Source organism: Trichosurus vulpecula, chromosome 7 (assembly GCF_011100635.1).
Source record: "Trichosurus vulpecula isolate mTriVul1 chromosome 7, mTriVul1.pri, whole genome shotgun sequence".
In the NCBI taxonomy this organism is placed as follows: Eukaryota; Metazoa; Chordata; class Mammalia; order Diprotodontia; family Phalangeridae; genus Trichosurus; species Trichosurus vulpecula.
Genome location: NC_050579.1, coordinates 132,344,850 through 132,367,892, shown reverse-complemented (window position 1 = coordinate 132,367,892; position 23,043 = coordinate 132,344,850). Strand labels below are relative to the sequence as shown.

Genomic DNA, 23,043 nt, shown 5'->3' with positions numbered 1-23,043 from the left:
ATTTACTCTTGTGAGCATGCAGATGAAATGATTCCAAATATTTTCTTGTAGGCTCTGTTCTGGTTCAAATATGAGAATTTCTGCTGCATCTTTTTCCCCGTCTCTTCCTGCATAACTCTCAAAATTCTTCCTCTTGAGAAAGAGTTCCCATGACTCTAATTATTTTGACTGCCCTTCTCAAGACTCAATTTCGATAGTCAGTTTCTGAAACATGGTGACCAAACGTGACTTGACTGGGTAAAAATGCATCATGGATTTTGTCTCTGTTTTCTCTTTTTTTAAATGCATCCCAACATCCAAGAGCTAGACACAGGAATAGAGCAAAGGATGCATTTGCCTGGCAGGGCAAATCTATAGGGCAGCTGTGTCGAGTGCAATAGGGTGGAATTGTATAAAACTGAGGGTGGACCATCTCAGGCTAAAGAAAGTACATATAATGGTAGGAATGTCTATGACAATGATTATTAATATAGTCCTAATCTTCCTCAGAAGCCCTGAACCATAAAATACAGTGTGCCCTCTTAATCTGTCCAGCTAGATCAATTAAAATGGAGATGTTTTGGGTGATATTCAAGAAACTATATAGCTGTGCCCTCTTACTCATCCTCTAGAAAGTGCCATTCAATCTTGCCTTCACTGTGGATTCTTAGTGCAAAAAAGAGGAAGGGCATATAGTGAAGAACATCCAATTATGAGTCAGCCAAGTAAGACTCACAAATAAAATGTGATGCTGTGATATATCAGGAGCATAAAGTAAATATGTGAAATGAGGTAATCCTCCCCCGGGACCCCAGTATAGTTAATATGTATTCATCTACAGTCATTTACTGTCAGAACTCTATTTCTACTGGAAATAGGACAAGATGAGCCAGGCTTTAATAGTAGGATGAGGAATTTCCATGACATAAATAACCTAGTAATGAAGATTGTCAAGTATTAGAGTGAGATCCTGTTGCACACTTCTATTAGCAGTAATAATAATAGCTCACACTTGCCTAACACTTAAACATTTACAAATTTTCTCTCTTTCTCCCTCACCTTCCCCCTCCCTGGAACAGTAAGCAATTTGAAATAGGTAAAAACATGTTCCATCATGCAAAAGACATTACCATTTTAATAATGTTGTGAAAGAAGATATAGACTCAAAGGAAACATACGCACACACACACACAAATACAGAAAATGAAAAATAGTATGCTTTGATCTGCAGTCAGACCCCAGCAGTTCTGTCTCTGGAGGGGGATAGCATTTTTCGTCATGAGCCCTTTGGAATTGTCTTAGATCATGGTATTACTGAGAAAAGCTAAATCATTCACAATTGATCATCAAACAGTATTGCTACTACCATGTACAATGTTCTCCAGGTTCTGCTCAATTCATTTTGCATCAGTTCATATAAGTCTTTCCTGAAATCAGTGTGCTCATCATTTCTTATAGTACAGTAATATTTCACTACAAGTATATATCACAACTTGTTCAGTCATTCCCCAATTGATGGACATTCTCTCAATTTCCAGTTCTTTGCCACTACAAAAAGAGCTGCTATAAATATTTTTGTACAGATGAGTCCTTCCCATTCCCCCACCACATCTTTTTAAAAAATCTCTTTGGGATACAGACCTAGTAGTGGCATTGCTGGATGAAAAGGTATGCCCAGTTTTATAGCTCTTTGGGCATAGTTCCAAATTGCTCTACAGAATGGTTGGATCAGTTCACAACTCCACCAACAACAGTACTTAATGTTCCAATTTTCCCACATTCCCTCCAATATTTATTATTGTCTTTTTTTCTGTCATATTAGCCTAACAGGTGTGAGGTCCCATCCCATTTTTTAGAGAAATAATGCATTCATTGAGCTAATCTTTGTGTATTGATTAGATGAATTTTTAAGAAGTTAGCTTAATGAGTCCATCACAACTTCCAATTCTCATTCACAATTTTCTTGTCCATTTAACTGAAAGGATCTAGACAGTCTTGAGTCAGAATGAACAGCAAAGAAGTTATTAATTCTAGGTTGAAATTTTGGTAGGATGCAGAATCTAGACATTTTCACGGTTCATTTTCTATGGGGTTATTTTAATTAGAAAAAATAAAAGTCATAGAAAACAAAATTGTTTATGACTGATGTTGTTGAAATGTGTATTATTCATGTACAAACCTTAAATTAAAATTAGCAAATGTTTCTAAGATATTACCCCACCTAAAGAAATTTTAAGTAGACTATAATTTTTTAAAAACGGTCAGATGTTTTTTACTCAGTATATAGGTAGATGATAAAGTAATGAGACAAATTTGCTTGTGCATTTTGTGGAATTAATTTCATTATTTTATAGTTATTTCATATTATTAATTCAAATTTGTCTAGCACTTTTCAATTTGCAGTTTTTAGTTCTTCGGAATAATCCCAGGGTGCAGGTAATGTAAATTATTCCTATTTTACTGATTAGGAACCTGCTATTAATTGACAAAGTGATTTGCCCAGAGCTCCACAACAAATGTTAGTCAAAAGTTCAGCATTTTTTCCACAATGTTATGCTCCTTTTCTCTCTAGCTGTTACCGTCACCTTTCTCCTGGTCCAATGAACTTCTGTTTAAGTTATAAAAGTAGGGTATAAAAAATGAGTTGGCTGTTGCGTTTCCTGAAATTGTAGAACTGAAATACAGTCCTTAGTAAAGACCCAGGAAAAGTGCTACTCCCTGAAAGTTAGTTAGTGTCTATGATCCTTCTAACTAACTACCTTCTATCTAACTTCTAAGTTAGTTACTGTCTATGTGCCTTCCAGCCATCTGATAAAACATGAAATCTTTACTCTTCTCTATGTCTGTATTTTAAATTTATTGTGGCGAGGCAATTTGGTATTTGGGCCCAGACTAATAATCATTTGCAAACTAGACTAAATCAATATCATAGTGATACATATGTATTATACACTATATGTAATACACAGTATGTATTATACAGTAATATATTTTTTATCTTTCATTATTAATGAGAATATGACTGATTCTCCTCTCTGTGAGTGAGATATAGCTAAGGAGACCTATGTGAGATAAATCAATTCTTTCTACAGTGAGTATATTCAAAGACTGTTCTTTGATTTGCAGCAACTATTTGCAGAACATTTCCCGTTCATAACTTTGCCCCCTAGACTTTTGATTGGCCTTGAAAACATTCAGAGAAAGAACCACTCCATCTCTGATTGTGACAGAAATGCCTGCTCTGTCCCCTATTATGACAGGCAGTGTTGCACAGTGGAAAGCGCCCTGCTTCTGGAGTGAGAAAACCTCGTTACAAATCTCACCTCTGATGTTTCCTACCTGTGTAAGGGACTTAGGGGAAGTCACCTTAACCTCTCTAAACATCAGGTTCTTTTTCTTCAGAATGAGTAGGATGAATGAAGTAGGTGGCCCCTGAGGTCCCTTTAGATGGTTCTCTGATCCTAAGCCATCTCTTACAGTCAATGCAGGAATGCTTTATAATAGCATCCCTGACAAATGCTCATACAATTTCTGCTTGGATACTTCCAATGATGAGGACATAACTACTTCACAAGGCAGATTGTTCCATTTGAATGACTCTTTTGATTAAAAAGTTCATTCTTATATTAAGCTTAAATTTGCCTACTGAAAAAAAAAATCAGTCTATTGGTCTTAATCCTTCCCTCTGGAGCAACAAAAAATTCACAGGGCAGCCCTTCGAGTATTAGAAGACCACTGCTAGCCTATGAAAACATGCCCCTCCTCAGTCTTCTCCAGATTAAACTTCAGCTGTCAATTCTAGCCATGATAACAACCGTCGTAATTATCCAGATAGTTGATGCAACTGATTCTCATACATTTTCCATCTTTTCCTTCCCTTGTATCATCTAAAAATTTAAAAAATATAGACATTCTAGATATGATCAGACCCATTTGGAGTACAGTGAACTAGTACCAGCACCACTCCAACACACACACACACACACACACACACACACACACACATACAGACATACATATACAAACACACCTTGATCTGGACACCAATCCCTAACAATGTCTTCATTTTTCACAGCTGCTTCACAGTGTTGGCTTTAAGTATAAAACTATATTAGGAATATCACATCAATCTATTTGAACAGACAACTGTATTTAACACCTTTCCTCCCATTAAAACAAATTAGGATAATAGTAGGAGCACCTTCCTTCCCATCCATACAAAGACAATATCAGCAGCATGTAAAAAGCATTTAGTCTTAAAGAGTCTGAAATTAAATTAAAACTATTTTGTGTACTTTCTTTAAAATATAATACAGAATTACTAAATTCATAGAAAAAGTTAATAGGAAATAAGGATCTGGGACATTCAACCATAACAATAAGAGTAGGAAGATAATTTTCAAATCTGGGGAACAGTGAGCCAAAGGCACTGATACAGATGAAAGCTACAATTTTTTTTTGTAAAATTTGATGATCTTGTTTTAGAAATACACGTTTCTGGCTATAAATATAGATGACTAACTAGAATAGACATTATGGGCATCTCTACTTAAAACAGATTAATCAATGATCTTTTTATACTTATCTTCATGCCCATTAAGTTTATTTCAGTCTCTGTTTCTGTTGTTTAAGAGCACTTTGAGTGACTTAAAGGTATGTTAGTAGTAATTGTTATGCATGGGAGATTGTGGTGAAAATACAATATTTTGTACTAATTGCTAGCTGAAGAATCTGTGATACTGACTGCATGATTTTCCTCTTATGTGAGCATAGCTGTAATGATCTGAATTTAGCACTGCATTTGTTAATATTAGACACAAATTTATCCTGACAGTTTTATAGGCAAAGCCTTGGAAACATTTAGTCATGTACAATATAATCATCATCTTGAAATATTTGCTTTTACTCCTATACATTTTAGACATTCTTGCTACCTTGCTTTGTCTCCCTTGCTAAAATAAAAGCCTAATGTGATGTAATTCTTTGGGGGGACTGATTATCAAAAATAGGTGTTGACTTACACTATAGTCAGCCACTGCACAATCAAAATAAAATTGTTTACACAATGGGAATACTTCATATCTCTATAAGCTCTTTAGATCTTCTCTATTGTGGTAAATTAAATTTGGTTTTAATTTGCATCCCATTTCTAATGTTTATTGCAAACCACTTCAGCTTTTTTTGAGGGTATATTAAAGTAGCTTGTTGCTGCAGTGAAATGTTCAGTGTCAGAATAAACCAGCAACCCCCATATTTATTTTATATTAGAAGCTTAATTTCTTTCCAGTTTTAAAAAATAGATATTGAATTATCTGGAGTTAACCAATTTAAAATCTTGCAAATGGCTGTCATATTTCTAAGTCTTTCTGACCTGTTAGGACAGATGTTCGTATATTACTTAGAGCTTGCTGTAAAACTTACCTTTTACTTATGGATATGTGCCCATACTGTGTACCTCTTAAAAGCAACTGCAGAGACCATAAGACCTGACTTAATAATAGGCCTTTTGACACAGAGGCATAAGGTAGAATGTATGATTCCTTGAAAGAGCAATTAAATACATTTTCATTTTAAGCAACACAGGGAACCAAACCAAAGAGGGGCATGAGATATAGGATGTATAAGAGAAAAATAAGCATGCCTCCTCCTATTCTGGCTTACTGATTTGCTCTGTCATATTATAGCAAATCATATCTCATTTCCACATTCCATATGAACTTAGATAGGGAAAAATTAAATCTTTAATCCAATATAATTAGTTTTCTTCATAATCCTATATATTTTCAATTTATACATTTAAGAACATTATAATGAGAATTGGTCCTAAGAGTTACATCATTCTCTGCTGCCCATTAAGAAGAAGAGTGAAGACATATTCTTCACTCTTGTTTTACCTGAGCAAAAAATAAAAGTAACTTGGAAAATTTCTAATTAGAACTTTTCTTCTTTCCTCCCAATCGAACCTCAACGTTCATTTTCCCCACTGTTACTAATGGCACCACTCTTCTGTGAATCACCTAAACTCAAACCTGGGAGTCTTCTTCAACTCCTTTCTTTTCTCCCATCCTTTCTAACCAATAAGTCACTAAGTCTTGATGACTTGTCTTTGAAATGTTCCCCTGTTCATTTCTCCTAGTACCTCTGTAGGCTTCACACATTGATTGAAGCAATGGGCTCTTAGCTTCCCCAGCTCGGAGTCATTTGGCTCTAGCCTATTCTGCACACCACCACCAAGTTAATCTTCCTTCCATCCAGTCATTCCCAGCTTCATGAACTTTAAATGGCTCCCTATTATCAGTTTAATCAAGTCCACACTCTACATAACCAATTTTCAAGATCCTTAATAATCTGGAACTATCTAACTTTATCTCCAGCAGGTTCTCTTAACTTTTGACAGACTGACATCTTTACATATCCCTGCTCAGAATATTCTTCCCCTGCAAGTCCACCCCCACTCCCACCACACACACACACATGCACACACACACGCACCCCTCCATCCGGAATGCCCTTCTTACTTCTCTTTACTTACCTAGTTCCTACTCATCCTTCAGGGCTAATCACCCAAAGTTTTTTTTTTTTTTTTTTATTGTCAGTGTATTTTGATTCACGAATACACGTAGTATATCACTTTATTATTTTCTCTCTTACATGGCTCTCTGGTGAGTTCACCTATACAGGTCTTATCTCTGTAATTAGATGGTAATCTTATAGAAAAATAGAAAGTTCAATGTTTCCTAATACAAATTAATCTATAATAGTGTTGGTTTTGTAACCTAGGATCAGTGAATATCAGGTTTTTAAAAATATCGTGAAAACTTTATTTTAACATAACATAACATAACATCAGACTGTCAAAGGTGTCCATGACACACAAAAATGTTAATAATTCCTGATTTAAAGCATTTTTTTTTACAAATGGTAAAAACTTTTACTCTCAATGACCCTTACTTTAAACCTGTGAACTTAAGAAAAACTAACTCTTCTTTTCCACCCACTTCCTTCTGTCTACCAGGCAAAGATGAAAGGATAATGCACCCTACAGTAGAGAATTCAGACCTCTCCTCTACCCCAATTCTGCAGTGTAGGAAATACTAAGCCTGCCTTTAGCATGAATTCCCTCTAACCAAAGGGGGTCTGCTCCTTGAGAGTGGGAGTATGCTTGGTATCCCATTCATTGGCTCACAGATCAAAGGACCAAGGATTTAAATATGGAAGGGGTTTTAGAAGCTATCTAGTCAACTCTCTCATTTTATAGATGTAGAAATTGAGACCCAGAGAGAAGTGGCTTGCCCAGGGCCCATGCTGACAGCACTGGGATTAGAACTCTGATTCCAAATTCATCATCCTTTCTACTGTCTCCCTCCACTGTAATTGGATCAAACCCAGAGCTGGCTGCTCAAGAAGTACTTAAATTCAGTTCAATTAGATTGATGAGACAATAGAGATTCCTTCATGAAATAAATGACCTGGAAGGCAACCGCCTTCCACTTTTCCCTTATCATCTCATTAAAGGATGCATGGGCTAGCAGAGAGTAAGAGTCCTGATTACCCATTTCACCCCTCACCTCAGTGATGCTGGTCCCTCATACTCTTAGTAGAATATAAGCCTTGAAGTCCCAGAGGATTAAACACCTGAACAAAGCTAATTCATTAAATACTCTACTGGGAAGGTTTAAGCTACGTGAAAAGTATTCTATAACTCATCCAGAGCTGCTGGTCCCGTGGCAGAATCATCCTCTGTACTCTTCTCATTGTATACAAGATCTAGTTAATGGTTTCCTAGCCAACATGCAGCTCAAAAGGGGTCTATTGAATTAAATACTGTAATTAAATGCTTACCACTTTAAGGCATAATCCAAGGTCCCTTCAAATTTTTATTTGACTCCTTGCTCCTCCCAATTTACACACACACGGTACATAGAAGCATCATATCTACATATAAATACAGTATACACACAGTGGTATGCAGACATGGCCTTCCTCCATGCCACCACTGTATGATCTTGAAAAAATGAAATGATTGAAAAATATTGAATATTAAATTATTGAAAAAAATTGAAAATTGAAAAAATTGAAGCATAATTATCTTTAAAAGGATCTTTCCTATGAGTGAAATAATAATATTTGTAAGAAATGCAGGCTTTTTCCTGTTACCTATGGGTCTTTTCTTGAAAGTATAAATCAAACATATCACCCTTCCAGAAAAAGTTATTCTTGCCAGTTTCTGCTAGCTCTTCCTAGGCATCACAGAAGCAACAAAATAGTTGTAGACATTTCTAAATACTTGAACAGTATGAATTGTTACTTGCCCTTAGCAACTGTTTATCTACAAGGCTGCATATGGTACTCTGCAATAGTAGCAAATGTTTAGTCTTTTTTTTCCATGGATAGTTGGTAAGGTGCCCAGAGGCTGAGAAGTAATGGCTGACCCCCGCATAAATACATACATACAACAAAACCATAGAAAGAATGAAGATGACTCTAAAATGCTTCAACATGAAAAACCTGTAGTTATTTCATTTTTATTTATTATTCTCTCCCCAGTTGACCTGAGGCTGAGTAGTTGTGCAAGACTTAAATGTGTAGGACATGAAGCATGTGGAGACTCAATGGTTGTGTATATCCTGAAGAGCAATCTTATGTAGTGCATTACAACTTTAGCTGCTTTTTAGGCTGCCTGTAATCTTTGTGATTCACCAGCTGTTCAAAGATTTCTTTTAGATTGCTCATGTGTGGGTTTGTGTGGAGTGGTCCATAGCATGAAATGTTCCATTTCTCACCTCCCTCAAACAGCCCCCTTTCTTCTCAGGTATCTTAAGAATACTTATTTCATTTTTGACTTATATCATCATTCCACATTATCAAGTTCTGGGCAATAAGGCACTTCTATTCCCTTGTTGCTATTTCCATCTCTTTCAACTGCCATGCATTTGTTGGGGTTAATTATCTGAGATGAGTAGCATTATCTTTCACAGAAATATATGTGGGCTGTAAAATATTTCAGAGCTAAAATCCTTGAACATCTGCCTCAGACATTTAGCAGAAGTAAATATTCGTTGTCACTTTCCTTTCACAGTTTGTGGTGATGAATGTACAGGACTCCTTCTCGGTGACTTGGCTCGCCTTGAGCAGATGGCTGCTAGCATCAACCTTACTGGCCCACTGCCTGCACCATATAAAATGCTATACAATTTTGAAAATGTGACTCAGGAGCTAAAGGTATGTTTGCAAGGCTATCCAGTCATAATGAGTGCCAAGTACAATACAAAAGCAGGGATATATTAAAGATCTATTGCCACATTTTGGTAAATAATAGCTGTCCTGTTTGCTTGTTCTGCTTATACAGAAAGTATTTTTATCTGAGGAATGCAAAGCATTTCCTTGAAGGGGATCTCAATTTCTTTATGAGGTCAGTTGGAGGTAGTTAGGAGGATAAGTTGTTATTAACATCTGCATTTATGATCACCCTTTGTTTGGATTCAAAGGCATAGTAATGAATGTGACTAGAATGAAATGTACACATGTGGGGCAAAATCACAGAAGATATGAGGAAAAAGTACAATCTTTGGAAAACATTTTCATGGAAGGGATAGGAAATAGAGTTTATGAAAGAAAAGTCAAAGGATGTGGCTTAGGTTAAAGAAGTATTGATTACCTACTGTGTGCTCATTACACTCCTAGTATTAATAAGTGACATTTATATGGCCCTTTGAAGTTTGCAAAGTATTTATGTACATTATCTCATTTGATTCTCACAATAACTTTGAGGTAGTCAAATAATTAATAAACATATATTAAGTAAGCCTACTATGTGCCAGGCACAGCACTAAGCTCTGGGGTTACAAAAAGAAGCAAAAGACAATCCCTGCCCTCAAGGAGCTAACAATGTAATGGGAGAGACAACACACAAATAAATATGTGCAAAGAAAACTCTATTTTAAAGATGAGAAATTGAACCTCAGAGAAACTGAATTCCAGAGATAGGATCTGAACCCAAGTCCTCCTATCTCCAGTCCAGCCTATCCTTTAGAATAGTGGTGTCATACTCAAATAGAAACAGAGGCCACTAAACTGTAAAGATCCCTGCAGGTCATATATTAATTCAGAAAACCACCTATTAATATTATAGAATATATTCCATTGTCTTTTTATTTATTTTGTTAAATTTTTCCCAATTACATTTTAATCTGGTTCAGGCCACACTGGGGAGTTTTTTCCACTGGCCATATCTGACATCTCAGAGCTAGAAAGCTGGGCTGAATCTAAGATAATGAAATAAACTTAGGCTAAAAAAAAACTTCATAAACACATGATGAGAGAGTTATGATTAGAGAGTTTATCTGAAATAGTTCTAAGGATTTTAGTGGTTTGAAGGAAGAAAATAAGTATTTGTTAAGCACTTACTAGGTGCTAAACACAGTCACAATACAAGATGGGTGTTTGGCACTTCTGCAGTAGGACATTGCCTGACAGCCTTGCTATTCCTGGCCCAAGACTCCACATCAACTCAGGGCATTTTCACTGGCTGGAGTGCTTTTCCTCCTTACACTCCCTCCTGGTTTCCCTTCAAGGATCACCTAAAATACCACCTTCTACAAGAAGCCTTTCCTAATCCCCCTTATTTCCAGTGCCCTCCCTGTGTTGATCTCCAATTTATCCTGTATTTATCTTCTTTGTTGTTTGCATGTTGTCTCTCCCATTAGACTATGAGCAGGTGCTATTTTTTGCCCTTTTTTGTATCCACAGCACTTAACACAGTGCCTGTCACATAGTAGGTGTACAAGTGCTGAAAATATCATCTTTAAGTACATATTGCTTTTTTAAACATAACAATGACCATTGGTTTTGTATGTCCAAGGAAAATGAATCAAGGAAATAGGGGCTTAAGAGAGAAACAGATTTCAGTTAAACTAAGGAAATAGAGAAAACGTTTTATCGTGGAGTCATAGAACATTATGGGTTCCAAATAAAATACCATCTTTTACTGGAAGCCTTCCTCAACCTCTCATAATTCTAATGACTTCCCTTTGTTAGTTATTTCCTATTTATCCTGTAAATAGCTTGAGAGATATAGACATTTTTGCTTACATATTGTGTCCCCCATTTAATTGTAAGCTCCTTTGAGGCTTCAAAGAGCAGGGACCATCTTTTTTTTTTGTATCCCCAGCACTTAGCACAGTGCCTGGCACACAGTGGGCACTTAATAAAATGTTTATTGATTGATTAGAGGCCATAGTGCATTTAGCTCACGGGAACATTAAGGAAGAGAAGAGATAAGATTGTTTAGTGATTCATCCACATAAAAGCAGAGGACTGGATAAATTAGACTCCTTCCATTCTTTCCCTTCAGGTTTATAGCTTATAGTTATATAGTGGTTATATGAATTTTACTTGGTCTCAGATTTAGAGTTGCCTGAATTCACATTTGTAGCAAGGTGTAGGAAGTATTGTCATTGTTAAATGATCACCTCCCAGTTGATGATCACTGCTTTCACTGTTCCCTGAAAGGCATTTGAAATAAATATTTTTCAGCACTCATTGTCACCTCAGCGGGCACCAGAGAGACTTCTTCAACTGGCAGAAAGCAATCTGAATACGTTGGTGACTGAAATGGATGAACTTCTCACGAGAGTAAGTGTGCACAACCACTAGTGCTTTGGCTCTCCTTGGAAGACACAATCTTAGAAAGCATCAAATAAGTGGAGGGAGAAATTTGTTTTTCCTCTCAAAATGTTGTTTCCTCAATCATTCTTATTGTTCATTTTGTCAATGAAGTATGACAAACACCACAAATAAATGTTCACTTTCTAATTCCCATTACTTGTGACTACAGATCAGTTAAGCATATTGCTCCTGACTCATAGCAGGATGAGTAACCATCAGCAGATATGACTGTTGAATGGTTCAGGGGAGGAAGATATGGTTAATTATAGAAGATCAAAGGTCATTATGTTGAAAAATGGAGGAGACAAAAGTAGTATCGGTTTCTTTAAAAGAATTATCTGTTCAGAGGTCTTCCTAACATAATTATATAATTTCTACAAATAAAAATCCCTGAAAGCAACTTAAATTGCAGTAACAGTAATAATTATGTAGATTTTATATATTTTGCATTTGATTTTTTTTTCTTTTTAAACTTTTTGGGAGGATTTAGGGAGTTCTAAATGAGGAAACAATATACAAATGCAGATTGACAATTATTCCGTAATTTATAGTCTTAAGAGAGTTGCCTGGAGCACTTAGAAATTAAATGACTTGGTCAGGGTCCCTCAGCCACTATGTGTCAGAGACAGTACTTGAACCCAGACCACTTCTCTACTACATCATGCTACCTATTGCAATTTAATTGCATTACTGCAATCAATGCCACAAAGATGAGAAGCACAAAGAAATATGGAAAGACCTGAATGAAATAATATAAAGTGGAAAAGGGCAGAACCAAAAGAATGGAGCACACATGAACTTCCACCATAAAAAGAAAAGTGAATGAAAAGAAATGGACAAGGAATCCTAATAAAGAAGACTCAGAGGGAATAAAAGAAAAATTATTATGAAGTTTTATGCATCAATATTGATTAATTTAAATGTAAGCAGTTACTAAGTTCAGTTGGTTTAATATTTGAAGTCAAGTCTTGGGTACAACATTTCTTAAGTTAGGTAAATAAAAACTCAGGGAAAACAAGAAGCAAAAGAAAGCACTGTGAAGTTATTCTCAAGGGCAATGATTCTTGGTTTGGGAAATGAAAACACCCTATAGGTGTTCTGACAGATTCTCATTCTTTGATTTCCTCTTCTCCCTGAAAGTGCTCTTTGGCAAACATTTGTTAAAAGCTTCTGGGTGAGATTTGTTGTTTTTGAGAAATCCTCCCTTTGGGATGCTGGAAGACACTCACAAAATGTGAGTAAGGAATCATTAACTGAGAACTTTCAGGCAGTAAATAGTTAATGTCAGAGACTCAGAATGTGACTTGGAGCAGGCTGTCTTTTCAGTCTAATAATTGAAAGCTTCGTTGGACATTTCAAAGGAGAGTGAAGAGTCTGTCGTATTGCTTAGCATAGACTAATGACTCAGATTTACATAGCCCTTAAAGGTTTCCAAAGTGCTTACCTCACAATAACTGTGAGGCAGGTAATGTAAGTATTATTATCTCCTTTTTACAGGTGAGGCAAGTGAGACCCAAGATGGATAAAGGGCCTGCCATAGTAATATAGCTGTCTGAGCTTGCACTCGTGACTCTAGGGCCTGTTTCCATTACATATCATGTTGTCTCACTAAATAAATGATAAATGTTAAATGAAAGCATGAATGAGTAACAAATATAGCAGTGGAGAGCAAAGCTGCCTGGTTGGTACTCCTTTCTGTTCTGTTCTTCATTCTTTAAGGGGTTGGAGCTGAATCTTTCTAGACTGAGTCTGGCTCTGGAACTAAACTTTGACCATTATCTTTCTTCTGATCAATCCTTATTCCTCTCTCCTTTCCTAGGGGTTGGGAGTGGGTAGGCGGGTGGAGATATTGCCTAAAAGTCTCTGTGGCTTTTCTCCTGTGCTCCCTGTTCCCTCACTTATTTCTCCCTCCTTCTTTTCCCCTTCTCCCATCTGAGCTGGACATTTAATCATCCTTACCTTGTTACGATAATTAGCTTATTGTACAGATAAAAGAAAAGCCTTAAGTTGTGGTTTTTGTGAGGTTTCTAGAATCATTAGTGACTCAAAACACATAGCTCCTGAGCCACAAGATCAGGTCTATATTATCTAACTATTGGCCAGAGACTGGAATCTTTAACTTATTTAAATCTGTACACATTTCAGCTAGCCACTAGAATCTCCTGTTATCTCCTATCTCCACTTCAACCAGTGTACGAAAATAAAATATACAACTTTCATGAAACTCATAATAAAGAAACAGCTTTAAGGAATAGCAAGGAAACAAACTATATACAAATAAATGCCAGGGAATAAATAGGCATGGAGAAGGAAGCTGAAAAGAAAAAAACTTTTAGGACCTTGCTTATAGTTCTTAAAGGGACTATCAACCAATAGGCTCAGTCTGAATTCTTTGTTCCAAAAAATAAAAATAAAAAATACCTACAATGTCCAACCACCCATCCTGATTGTCCCATCAGTTTTCATATCTTTCCAGCTCACCTTTTTTATTTCTGGCAGACGCAAACACCATCTCCTGCCACTCCATCCTGCCTAGCCCCTATCAAATAATCAGTTGCCAGTGGGAAATTGCCCTCTGTTATTGCTGCTTCAATTTAGCTCCTTAAATCCTCAGGGAGGTGGGCAGAGTCTTCCATCACCACCACCATTGAACTTTCCTCCAAGAACACAACACAAAAGTGAAATTCCAATCTAGCTTCCTTGGCTCTGAGCCCTCCTCACCCTGACCCATCTCTCCCAAGCCCCATACTCATTTGTGTAATGGCCTCTGTCCCTAGGGAGGGAAGAAAATGACACTCTGTTGAAAACACCTCATCTTCTTCCATTCCTGGCACAACCTGAGAGATTCAAACCTTCAGTCTTCTTTCTTGGCAGAGGGGGCATTCCAGGTTATTTCTCCTTCATAGGAAAATGGCACACCAGGATGGTACTTTGGGCTACAGAGTATATTCTGAGTATAAACATTCATTGCAATTTGACACTTTTGTTGTTTCTCCCAAGAAATAAAGTGGCTTTTCTTTCTTTCTAAATGTCATTTCCCTCACATATTTACTGTCATGCTGCACTAAATACATATGCTACACACATATCATCATCTTAATAAATATTTCAGTAGCCTTCTGTTTACTGTATCACCCAATTCTAAGATTTCTAAATGTCTGAAGCAGTATAAAGTCAGGAAAATTACAAGATATTTTGTTATTTCCAAAATGCACCAACACCAATTTAGGGATACATAAGGAAAAGTTGTCAGACATATTAAGAAAAACACCATTAATAGTCTTGCAAGATGATTTTTCCCTCTTTAACATAAAACATTCATACTTATCACCATGAATTTTTGCCATGTGGGACTGTTTGTTTATGGTTAGGAATGGGAAACAAGAAAATGCTTGATTTAAAACCCAATCTAGTTATTACTGTGAGTAAATCAAAGAAGCCTACAGAAAGGGGGGGAGGGGCTTGTATCTTTGGAGAAAACCAAAGTATTTAAAATATATTTTAAACATGAAAATAGAACTGCTACATGCTATTTGGAAGGTAAGGTTTTAAAAAAATATCAGGAATTATTGTATTTCAAACTGTAAAAAAGACTAAGATTTTGACAGAGAAAAGAAAAGAGAAGAAAATAACATAAAGTCTGCCATCTTGTGGCGAGGATATTATTAAAGAGAAACAGAGCAATGATCCGAAGGAATTCAAGTCACGCGAAGGAAAACATTCTGTCCGGAACACCTAATACAAAATATAGCATTGGTGATATAACTGAAGACCTAAAATATCTGGCTTCCCATCTTATTTCTGACATGTATCGGCTGTGTGATACAGGGCAAGTTACTTAATCTCTCAATGCTCTTATCAACTTTCTAAGCCTCTAAGTTGCAGAAAATTTGCTAACTGGCATTGGTAGAAGTTTTCTTACTCAGTAGCTCCCATGCCGACGAATTGACAGTGAATAGAGTGCTAGAGCAGGAATCAGAAAGCTCTAAGTTCAAATCCATCCTCAGATGCTTACCAGCTATGTGACCTTGGGCATGACTCAACCTCTGTCTGCCTCAGTTTCCTCAACTGGAAATGGAGATAAGAGTACCTACCTCACAAGGTTCTTGTGAAGCTCTAATGAGATAATATTTATAAAGTGCTTTACAAATCTTAGAGAGCATTATAAATGCAAGCTATTATAACTGTTGGCTACCCCTAATTATATAGTCGGCCTCTACTATCATCTAGCCCCAACACCCATTCCAGTAAAATGTCTTAGTAAGTGAAGTGAAGCATCAGTTCTGAAAAGAATTAGCATTTGGTCCAGGTAATTTACTGTGTGTCTAATAACAAACTAGCCTTATCATACATAAGTGAAGAGATACTCAACCACAGCTTTACCACAAGATAGATGATGAATTTTACAGCCACAACAACTCATGAAATCATCTACTAGGTTGTGAAATAGGTTTCAATATGTGTTCATTAAGAAAGTACCCACACTGATTAAATCATGCATTCTTGAAATATTGAAATATAATGTGCTAGGCATTTTATGGAATATGTCTCCATTCCATGATATCCTGCTTCAATTTTTAAGGCTATGCCCATGGAGTACAAGGTGTGTAATTCTGGAAAGTCTGATTGTAGTACCAGCAATAGACTATATCTGTTTTCCAAGGACTTATCACCATTAGGCTGTGCATCTATTGATCAATTCCTTAGCCATGGTAATCCATGAAATGAAGGGGGATACAAATGAGCACTCAGTCCTAGACTGTCCCTTTCCAATTTCTGAAGTGACTGCAGCAGAACAATAGAAGGGGGGCAGGTGATTCTCTGAATCACATTGTTTTTAGACAATGAACGCTGACTCAGTTGCCAGTTCTCTAATTGTGAGATACTTTTACAGGGACCGATGAATTGTAGTTTGTCTCTCTGGAAGAGGAATACAAATCCATGGAAATACTGAAGTATAGCCATGCCCACAAATAGAATATCCATGTGGAGAATATAAAGCCATGCTACATGGAACTTGGCAAATGTGCTCAGATCCTGAAGTAGGTGGAGTAAAATATAAATATAGATGGACTTGGGAAACTTAAATGCAAAAAAAAATTTTTTAGGTACTCAGAAGTATCTCATTTAGCATAGGTAACAGTTTATATATAGACTATATTATATAGAAAGAAGTTTGAGAGAAATGATTTAAATGCAGAAGCAACATGCCAAATAAGTTGCGTGAAATTATAGTATAATATAGAGAAATGGAAGGGCAGGACACTGAAAATCTCAGGAACAAAAATCTTTTAGAATGCATATTAAAATAAATATCTAGAAAGCCTTTTGTGATCAGCCATCAATATGTTATTCTAGTAATTTTTTAAAAGTTTCTAGTCAATCTATATATTTTACTATCTTGTCTTCCTATAAGGGTATAAGATCTTTGAGTATAAGGACCACATCTAACCTAAATTGCATAAATCCCCACATTGTCCAACACAGTGCCTTGTATGATAAAGAGAAGCAAGGAAATGTTTGAAAAATGAGATGTGACCAGGATGGAAATGCTGTTATAAAAACTTTAAAAGCAATGAATTTAAAATTATGACTATCGATGGAGAGTAGGTAAAGGCAAATGAATAATGAAAATATATTATTAATGATAAGAAAATACCAAAGATTTGAAAATTAGAATTTAGAAGACATATAACAAGAAGGAGAAAAGGGGAAGCTAGATGGAGCACTGCCCCTGAAGTCAGGAGGATCCAAGTTCAAATCCAGCCTCAGACATGTACTAGCTATGTGACCCTGAGCAAGTAACTTAACCCCGATTGCCTTAAAAAAAAAAAGGAAGGAGAAAGTAGGGATGCCCAAAAAGAGATAGTTTCAGAGTATTCTAGAATGACATCAGATGGATGTTTTCAAAATTGTCATTTGGAAGAAATGCACATGTATGTGACATTGCTCTGGATAGCTCCCTCTACCAAAGCAGATCAGTACCAATATGAAAAGTGGTCTTAGAAAGTCATCAGGGGCACTGAGGCTTTGTGACATACCCTGGGTCACACACCCAGTAGGTGTCAGAGACAAGACTTGGACTCAGATCTTCCTGCCTCTGAGGTCAGCCTTATTTCCATTCTGTCCTAATACTTCTAAAATTAAATTTGACTTAGTTTTATAGATTCTTTGTTAAGAACTTGTTGAATTTTCATATCCTGTATGGGAAGGATGGGAGAAAGTTGGTAAAAAAAAATAACTATTAAGAGATTCATTCATTCATTAATCATTAAAAAGGAAGAGAACTTGACTAGACTTCCTGAGACCTAAATCTGAATCCTCCCTCAGGCACTTAATACCTGTGTGACTCTTAGCAACTTATATTATCTCTCTGAGCTTCAGTTTCCTCATCTGTAAAGTGGAGATAGTAAAGATCACACTACTTCTTTTAGGACTGGTGCAAAGAAAATGCTTTTAAAACTTAGAGTGCTACATTAATGGGATTTATTATTTGTAAGACTAAAGAGTTAGATATATTTACTTTATCTTTCATTGTTGAATGAAAATAATTTACAAGCTACATGTATGCAGGGCATAACTTGTGTCTTTGAACTCAAAAAATTTTTAATATTTTTAAATTTGTGTAAAAGGAGTGGCCTCATTGTCTTCTAGCAGGGCCCGTCATCTTCCTCCTCTATTATCCTCTAGTATCTCTGAGCCCTCAGTTTCCTCATCTCTAAAGTGGAAATTCTGTGGTATTTCCTAATACTTAGTCTAAAAGAACTTCATTACCAGACTTAGACATATAGAATGGTTCACATGTTAAGGTGATCACTGGGATGGACTCAAGTTATTAGAACTGAAGATTAATTTGAACAGCCAACTCTGAAAAGCAGATGCAAAAATGGAAATCACCACAGGAATGTTGTCTATTCAATTGTTAAGAACTGTGCTGTCATTAGAATCTGATTTTTTTTTCTTTAAAAAGGAAGACAGAAAAACAAAGACACTAGTGGTTTCCAACCAAGACAATTATGTGCAGACTCCAAGATACATGAGAGGAGCTATGTCATATAAAACAAGGAAGGAACAGCTGTATTGTTCAGAGACAGATTAATGTGTGCCTAAAGGTAATGCATGCTGCCTAAATATAAATGCACTTAGAATTAAAAAAAACCTAGTTGATTGTACTTAATTTAAAAAAAATAAAAGTAAGAGAGGTATAGACAAGATACTATATAAGGAATCATGTTCAGAGGTATACTAGAAAGATTGCAAAAGTTGAGGAGATAAAACTAAGAAAATCAAAGGTAGAAAATGAAAGGGATGCCATAGAAGCACTAGAATAAATAAAAAGATATTTATCAAAGGCAAAAGGGAACAACATAATAGGAATCTGATGGAGGATGAATAAGGAAGGGACTGCTGATTTAATGAAACATGGGAACGAGCACACAGAACTAGACAAATTACTCCCATCATTAAGTATTTAGCATTTATCTGTGGCATTATTGATAGTCTGTCATGGGTGAAACTGATTCATTATTTGGGAATTTGGGCCTTGCAATTAGTTCCTTGCCCCTCAGTGGCAGTGAATTTCACAGACTGATTTTATGGCTGAGCGAGACAGTATTTCTCTTTTGCCTGGTTTTAACCAGGGTGACCCATCACTAGCCTTATATAAAATGCCAAGAAGGGGTCAAAAAGAGCATTCCTTGGGTGGAATGATCTGGTATGATTTTGTAGTTGTTCTGTATGAGTGTAGTTACTTGATTAAGTCTCTTTAATTATTTAGAAAATTTTGGTATTAATAAAGAAAAAACTTCCAGAATTTTCAGACTTTTGCAAAAACACTTGCTTTGGCTTCATAAATCTTACCTCTTTATTTTGCACACACTAGACATTTAATAAACACTTGTTAAATGCAGGAATAAATGGCTTTCAATGCATCTTTTTTAATATATTACTCAAATAGGAGTTAAGTGCTAGGGATTAGGAATCATAGAACTTGGGATCTAGCAACAGAGGACCTGAGTTCCAATGCTAGCTAGCTGTGCTATTATAACTGTGTGACTGTATGACTTAGTTATTAAATTCATTTAAGAAAAGGCAGTCTAGTATAATAAAAAAAAGAAAAAACCTGACCAGACTTCAGAGAACTAGATCTGAGTCCTTACTCAGATACTTGATATCTGCATGACTCTGGGCAGCTTACTACATCTAAGCCTCAGTTTCCTCATCTCTAAAGTGGAAATAATAATAATTTCACTATTTACCCTAGGACTGGTGTGAAGGTTTTTCAAACCTTAGAATGCTATATTAATGTGATTTATTATCTACTCAGTGGTCCTTGTTTCCTTATCTGTAAAATCCTACAAATCCTATCATCTTGACTCAAGTCCTGCCTTGGCTACTATACAGCTCTTTTATTTTTCACAAGTCACTTCATTTTTTTCCCCTCTGTTAAAAAGCAAGTTTTATCCCAGTGCCTCATTCAGTAATTCAATAAATATTTATTAACTATCTACTATGTGCAAAGCTATATACTAAGCCACAAAGGAAATAGTCCCTGCCTTCAAGGAGATCATATGGTTGTGAAGAAACGACATGGTGTTCTCAGAGTCCATGCCAGTGGAACACAAGATCTGGAAGTCTATAGCAAGCTCGATAAGTTTCAAAAAAAAAAAAACAGATGGTTTTCTCAATATGAGCTCAGCAATAGACTCTGTCATTCAAAGGCAAGTTTAGCTAAATGAGAAAAGGTTTATTACCAGTCAGTCAGCAGTTGAGCTTAGCCAACAGGTGATCTTCCTTCCTCTCCAGAAATACATAAGAGAGCAAGAGTTACATAAATGAAAGGACTATTTCCACTCTATACTGATCAAAATCATGGGGCTTTTTAAAGTACAAAAGTAAAAAATGGAGAGGAAAAAAATGCTCTCTACCTTTGAGTTATGAAAGAAAATTAGATAAATGAATGGGATGAAGAAATGACTGTGCGTTATTTTTCAGGAAAGTCCCTGCCCTGAAGGAGTTTACATTCTATTAGAAAAGGTGGGGTCACCAAACAAACTGGGGCTTTGACATGGGAAGGATTGTTTTGATTTCACAAGTCCCAAAGATGGTGGATGGAAACGTGGGTGAGCTGATATAAAAGTACTCTGAGCCCTTCAAAACAAAGACTAAATTATTAAGGAATATTTTTGAGTCTCATTCTTCAGTCCATGTTTTGAAGAAAGGCTTGCTGTAAGCCGAGAGAGGGAATCCTGCAGTATCAAGAAAGGGAAAGGATAGCTTCTTTCCCTGTGGTAAAGTACAATGTTAATCATATATGACACCATACCCTTATGGAGCCGTATGCAATTCCAAACGTAGTTGTAGAATTCCATTTGGAGAGTGGCCAGAGTAGAACATTTGACTTCACATATGCCCAAGGAAGTGATCTCCCAGACGTATAATTATAGCATTCCTGCAGCTGATAGAGCTTTCTCAGTGCCTCTGAAACCTTTCTGGCAATCTATATTACCTGGCAAGGGCAGCTCTAGAAATTCTGTCTTCTTGTATGATAGTTCCTTTTAACAAACCTAATTCAGTTCAGTTCAACGATTTAGTGATGTGCAAAGATGAAAACTATTATAGTCACTGATTTCAAGGGACTTGCCATGTAACAAGAGGATACAGTGATTAGGGAAGGTTTGATGGAAGGCTGAAAACTTTTCTTCATTGAGAAAAACGATTTTATTTCCCCAAGGTTCTTAAGTAGACCAGTTTAAAAGCAGAAAAATAAATTACTAAAATTTGGTTTCTAGTCAAATATTTTAACCAGTATACTATAAAATGTCTATAATTCATAGTTGTAGACAGTTTTTTTTTTAATTCACTCACCTACAAGGTATTACCAATTCTCCAAAAGCTTTCACAAGGTTCCCAGTGCAATATAGTAATAGTGTATCAGATTGCCATTATTATTATCATTATTAATCATACTTTTATTAGCTAGTAAATGATAATGTGACAAAATTAGGCTTACACAGGGTGTCCCTAAAGTCTGGACACATAGGAAAAAATGCATATTTTGAAATATTTGGAATATTAACAGACCTTAGCCCCCTTGACTTCTTTTTCTGGCGTATGCTAAAGGAGAAGGTGTACTCAATGAAAATCACAGATGCAACACACTTGATTGAATGCATAAAGAGTGAATGTGCTCACATTAATGGCAATGGGGAGTTATTGCATCGAGTTCACATGAATCTTGCAAAGCACATCAACCTTTGCATCACAAATGATGGAAATCATATTGAAGATGTTATTTGTTAATATTCCAATTAAATATAATGTTTAAAATTTCATTTCTTGAAAATATGCATTTTTGCCTATGTGCGCAGACTTTAGGAACACCCTATATTGTGCTTACATTCTTAATAAGATTGCCACTTTACCAGGTAAAGTGTTTTTTAGTCTTTGATATGCTGTTTCTTTGAAATTCTTGATCTGTTTAAGTTCTTTCAAATTTCCCTGACACTATAAATTTTAAGAATATGGAAGGGAAATCACAGTAGAGAGGCCAACCCGCTTTGAGGGATTCAGTATCTAGTTCAGCTTTCCTTCCCCTAATTCACCTCCCTCTTCTTCTCATCAGTAAAGGCCACTAAAAATCTATTAGTAAAATTTAAGACCCGATTGATAAAATGTTTCAAATATCAATAGGTACTCTTCTTAAGTTGTCCCTCCTGCACCCCTTTGGGGAGAGGAGGATGCAACATACTATTTTTCTAAGAGTCTATATGATATCTTTAGTGTTAGGTAATAGAATTTGGAATTCCTCTGCTTGGCATACAAAGTCCTTCATAACCTACCTTTCCATTCTTCTTAGGCTTGAGACTGCAGCAAGTACTCCTCAGTCCAGTGACATTGGCCCCCTTCCATTCCCTGCCTCGTGCATTTTCACTGACTGTCCTCGAATCCTGGAATTCTCTCCCTTCTCATTGCCACCTCCTACCTTCCCTGGCTTCTCTTAGGCAATTTCTCAGCCTAGAGAGCCTAAGATCATCCAAGAGAGTATTTCCTCCCACCTAGATCTATGTGACTTGGTGTCAATAAAACTCAAGGCAAGGGTATAAGGTTTAATTAGCATCAGCTGCTGAGCAGTGGCCACGTGGCTAGCAACTCTGCCAAACAGAGGGAGAAACACATATATTCACACAGCTTTAGGGCAAAAAGGAACCTATCAGCTGAGGCTTCTCAGCCCCTTCCTCTTTGAGGAGGTTGAGTAGGGAGGTGTTTGGATACCAGGTGTTTGAGAGGAGTAGGAATGGGGAGAATTGCTTAGCTTTGGAGGAACCTTGATATCACCCAAGATCTGATCTGCCCTGGGTAGGGCTGTTTCCCTGCAATTTAATCTCATCAGACCAT

General features: G+C 36.4%; 1 protein-coding gene across 7 annotated transcripts in view; it reads left to right on the top strand.

Annotated features, from left to right (window-relative positions):
* Nucleotides 1-23,043, top strand: part of LAMA2 (laminin subunit alpha 2) — a 777,226-nt gene that overhangs the window by 588,126 nt on the left and 166,057 nt on the right. For all 7 annotated transcript variants that reach the window (XM_036766214.1, XM_036766215.1, XM_036766213.1 and 4 more), the window contains 2 exons: nucleotides 9,059-9,201; nucleotides 11,515-11,613. In XM_036766214.1, the coding sequence (XP_036622109.1) occupies nucleotides 9,059-9,201; nucleotides 11,515-11,613 (242 nt within the window). The remainder of the gene's footprint in view (nucleotides 1-9,058; nucleotides 9,202-11,514; nucleotides 11,614-23,043) is intronic.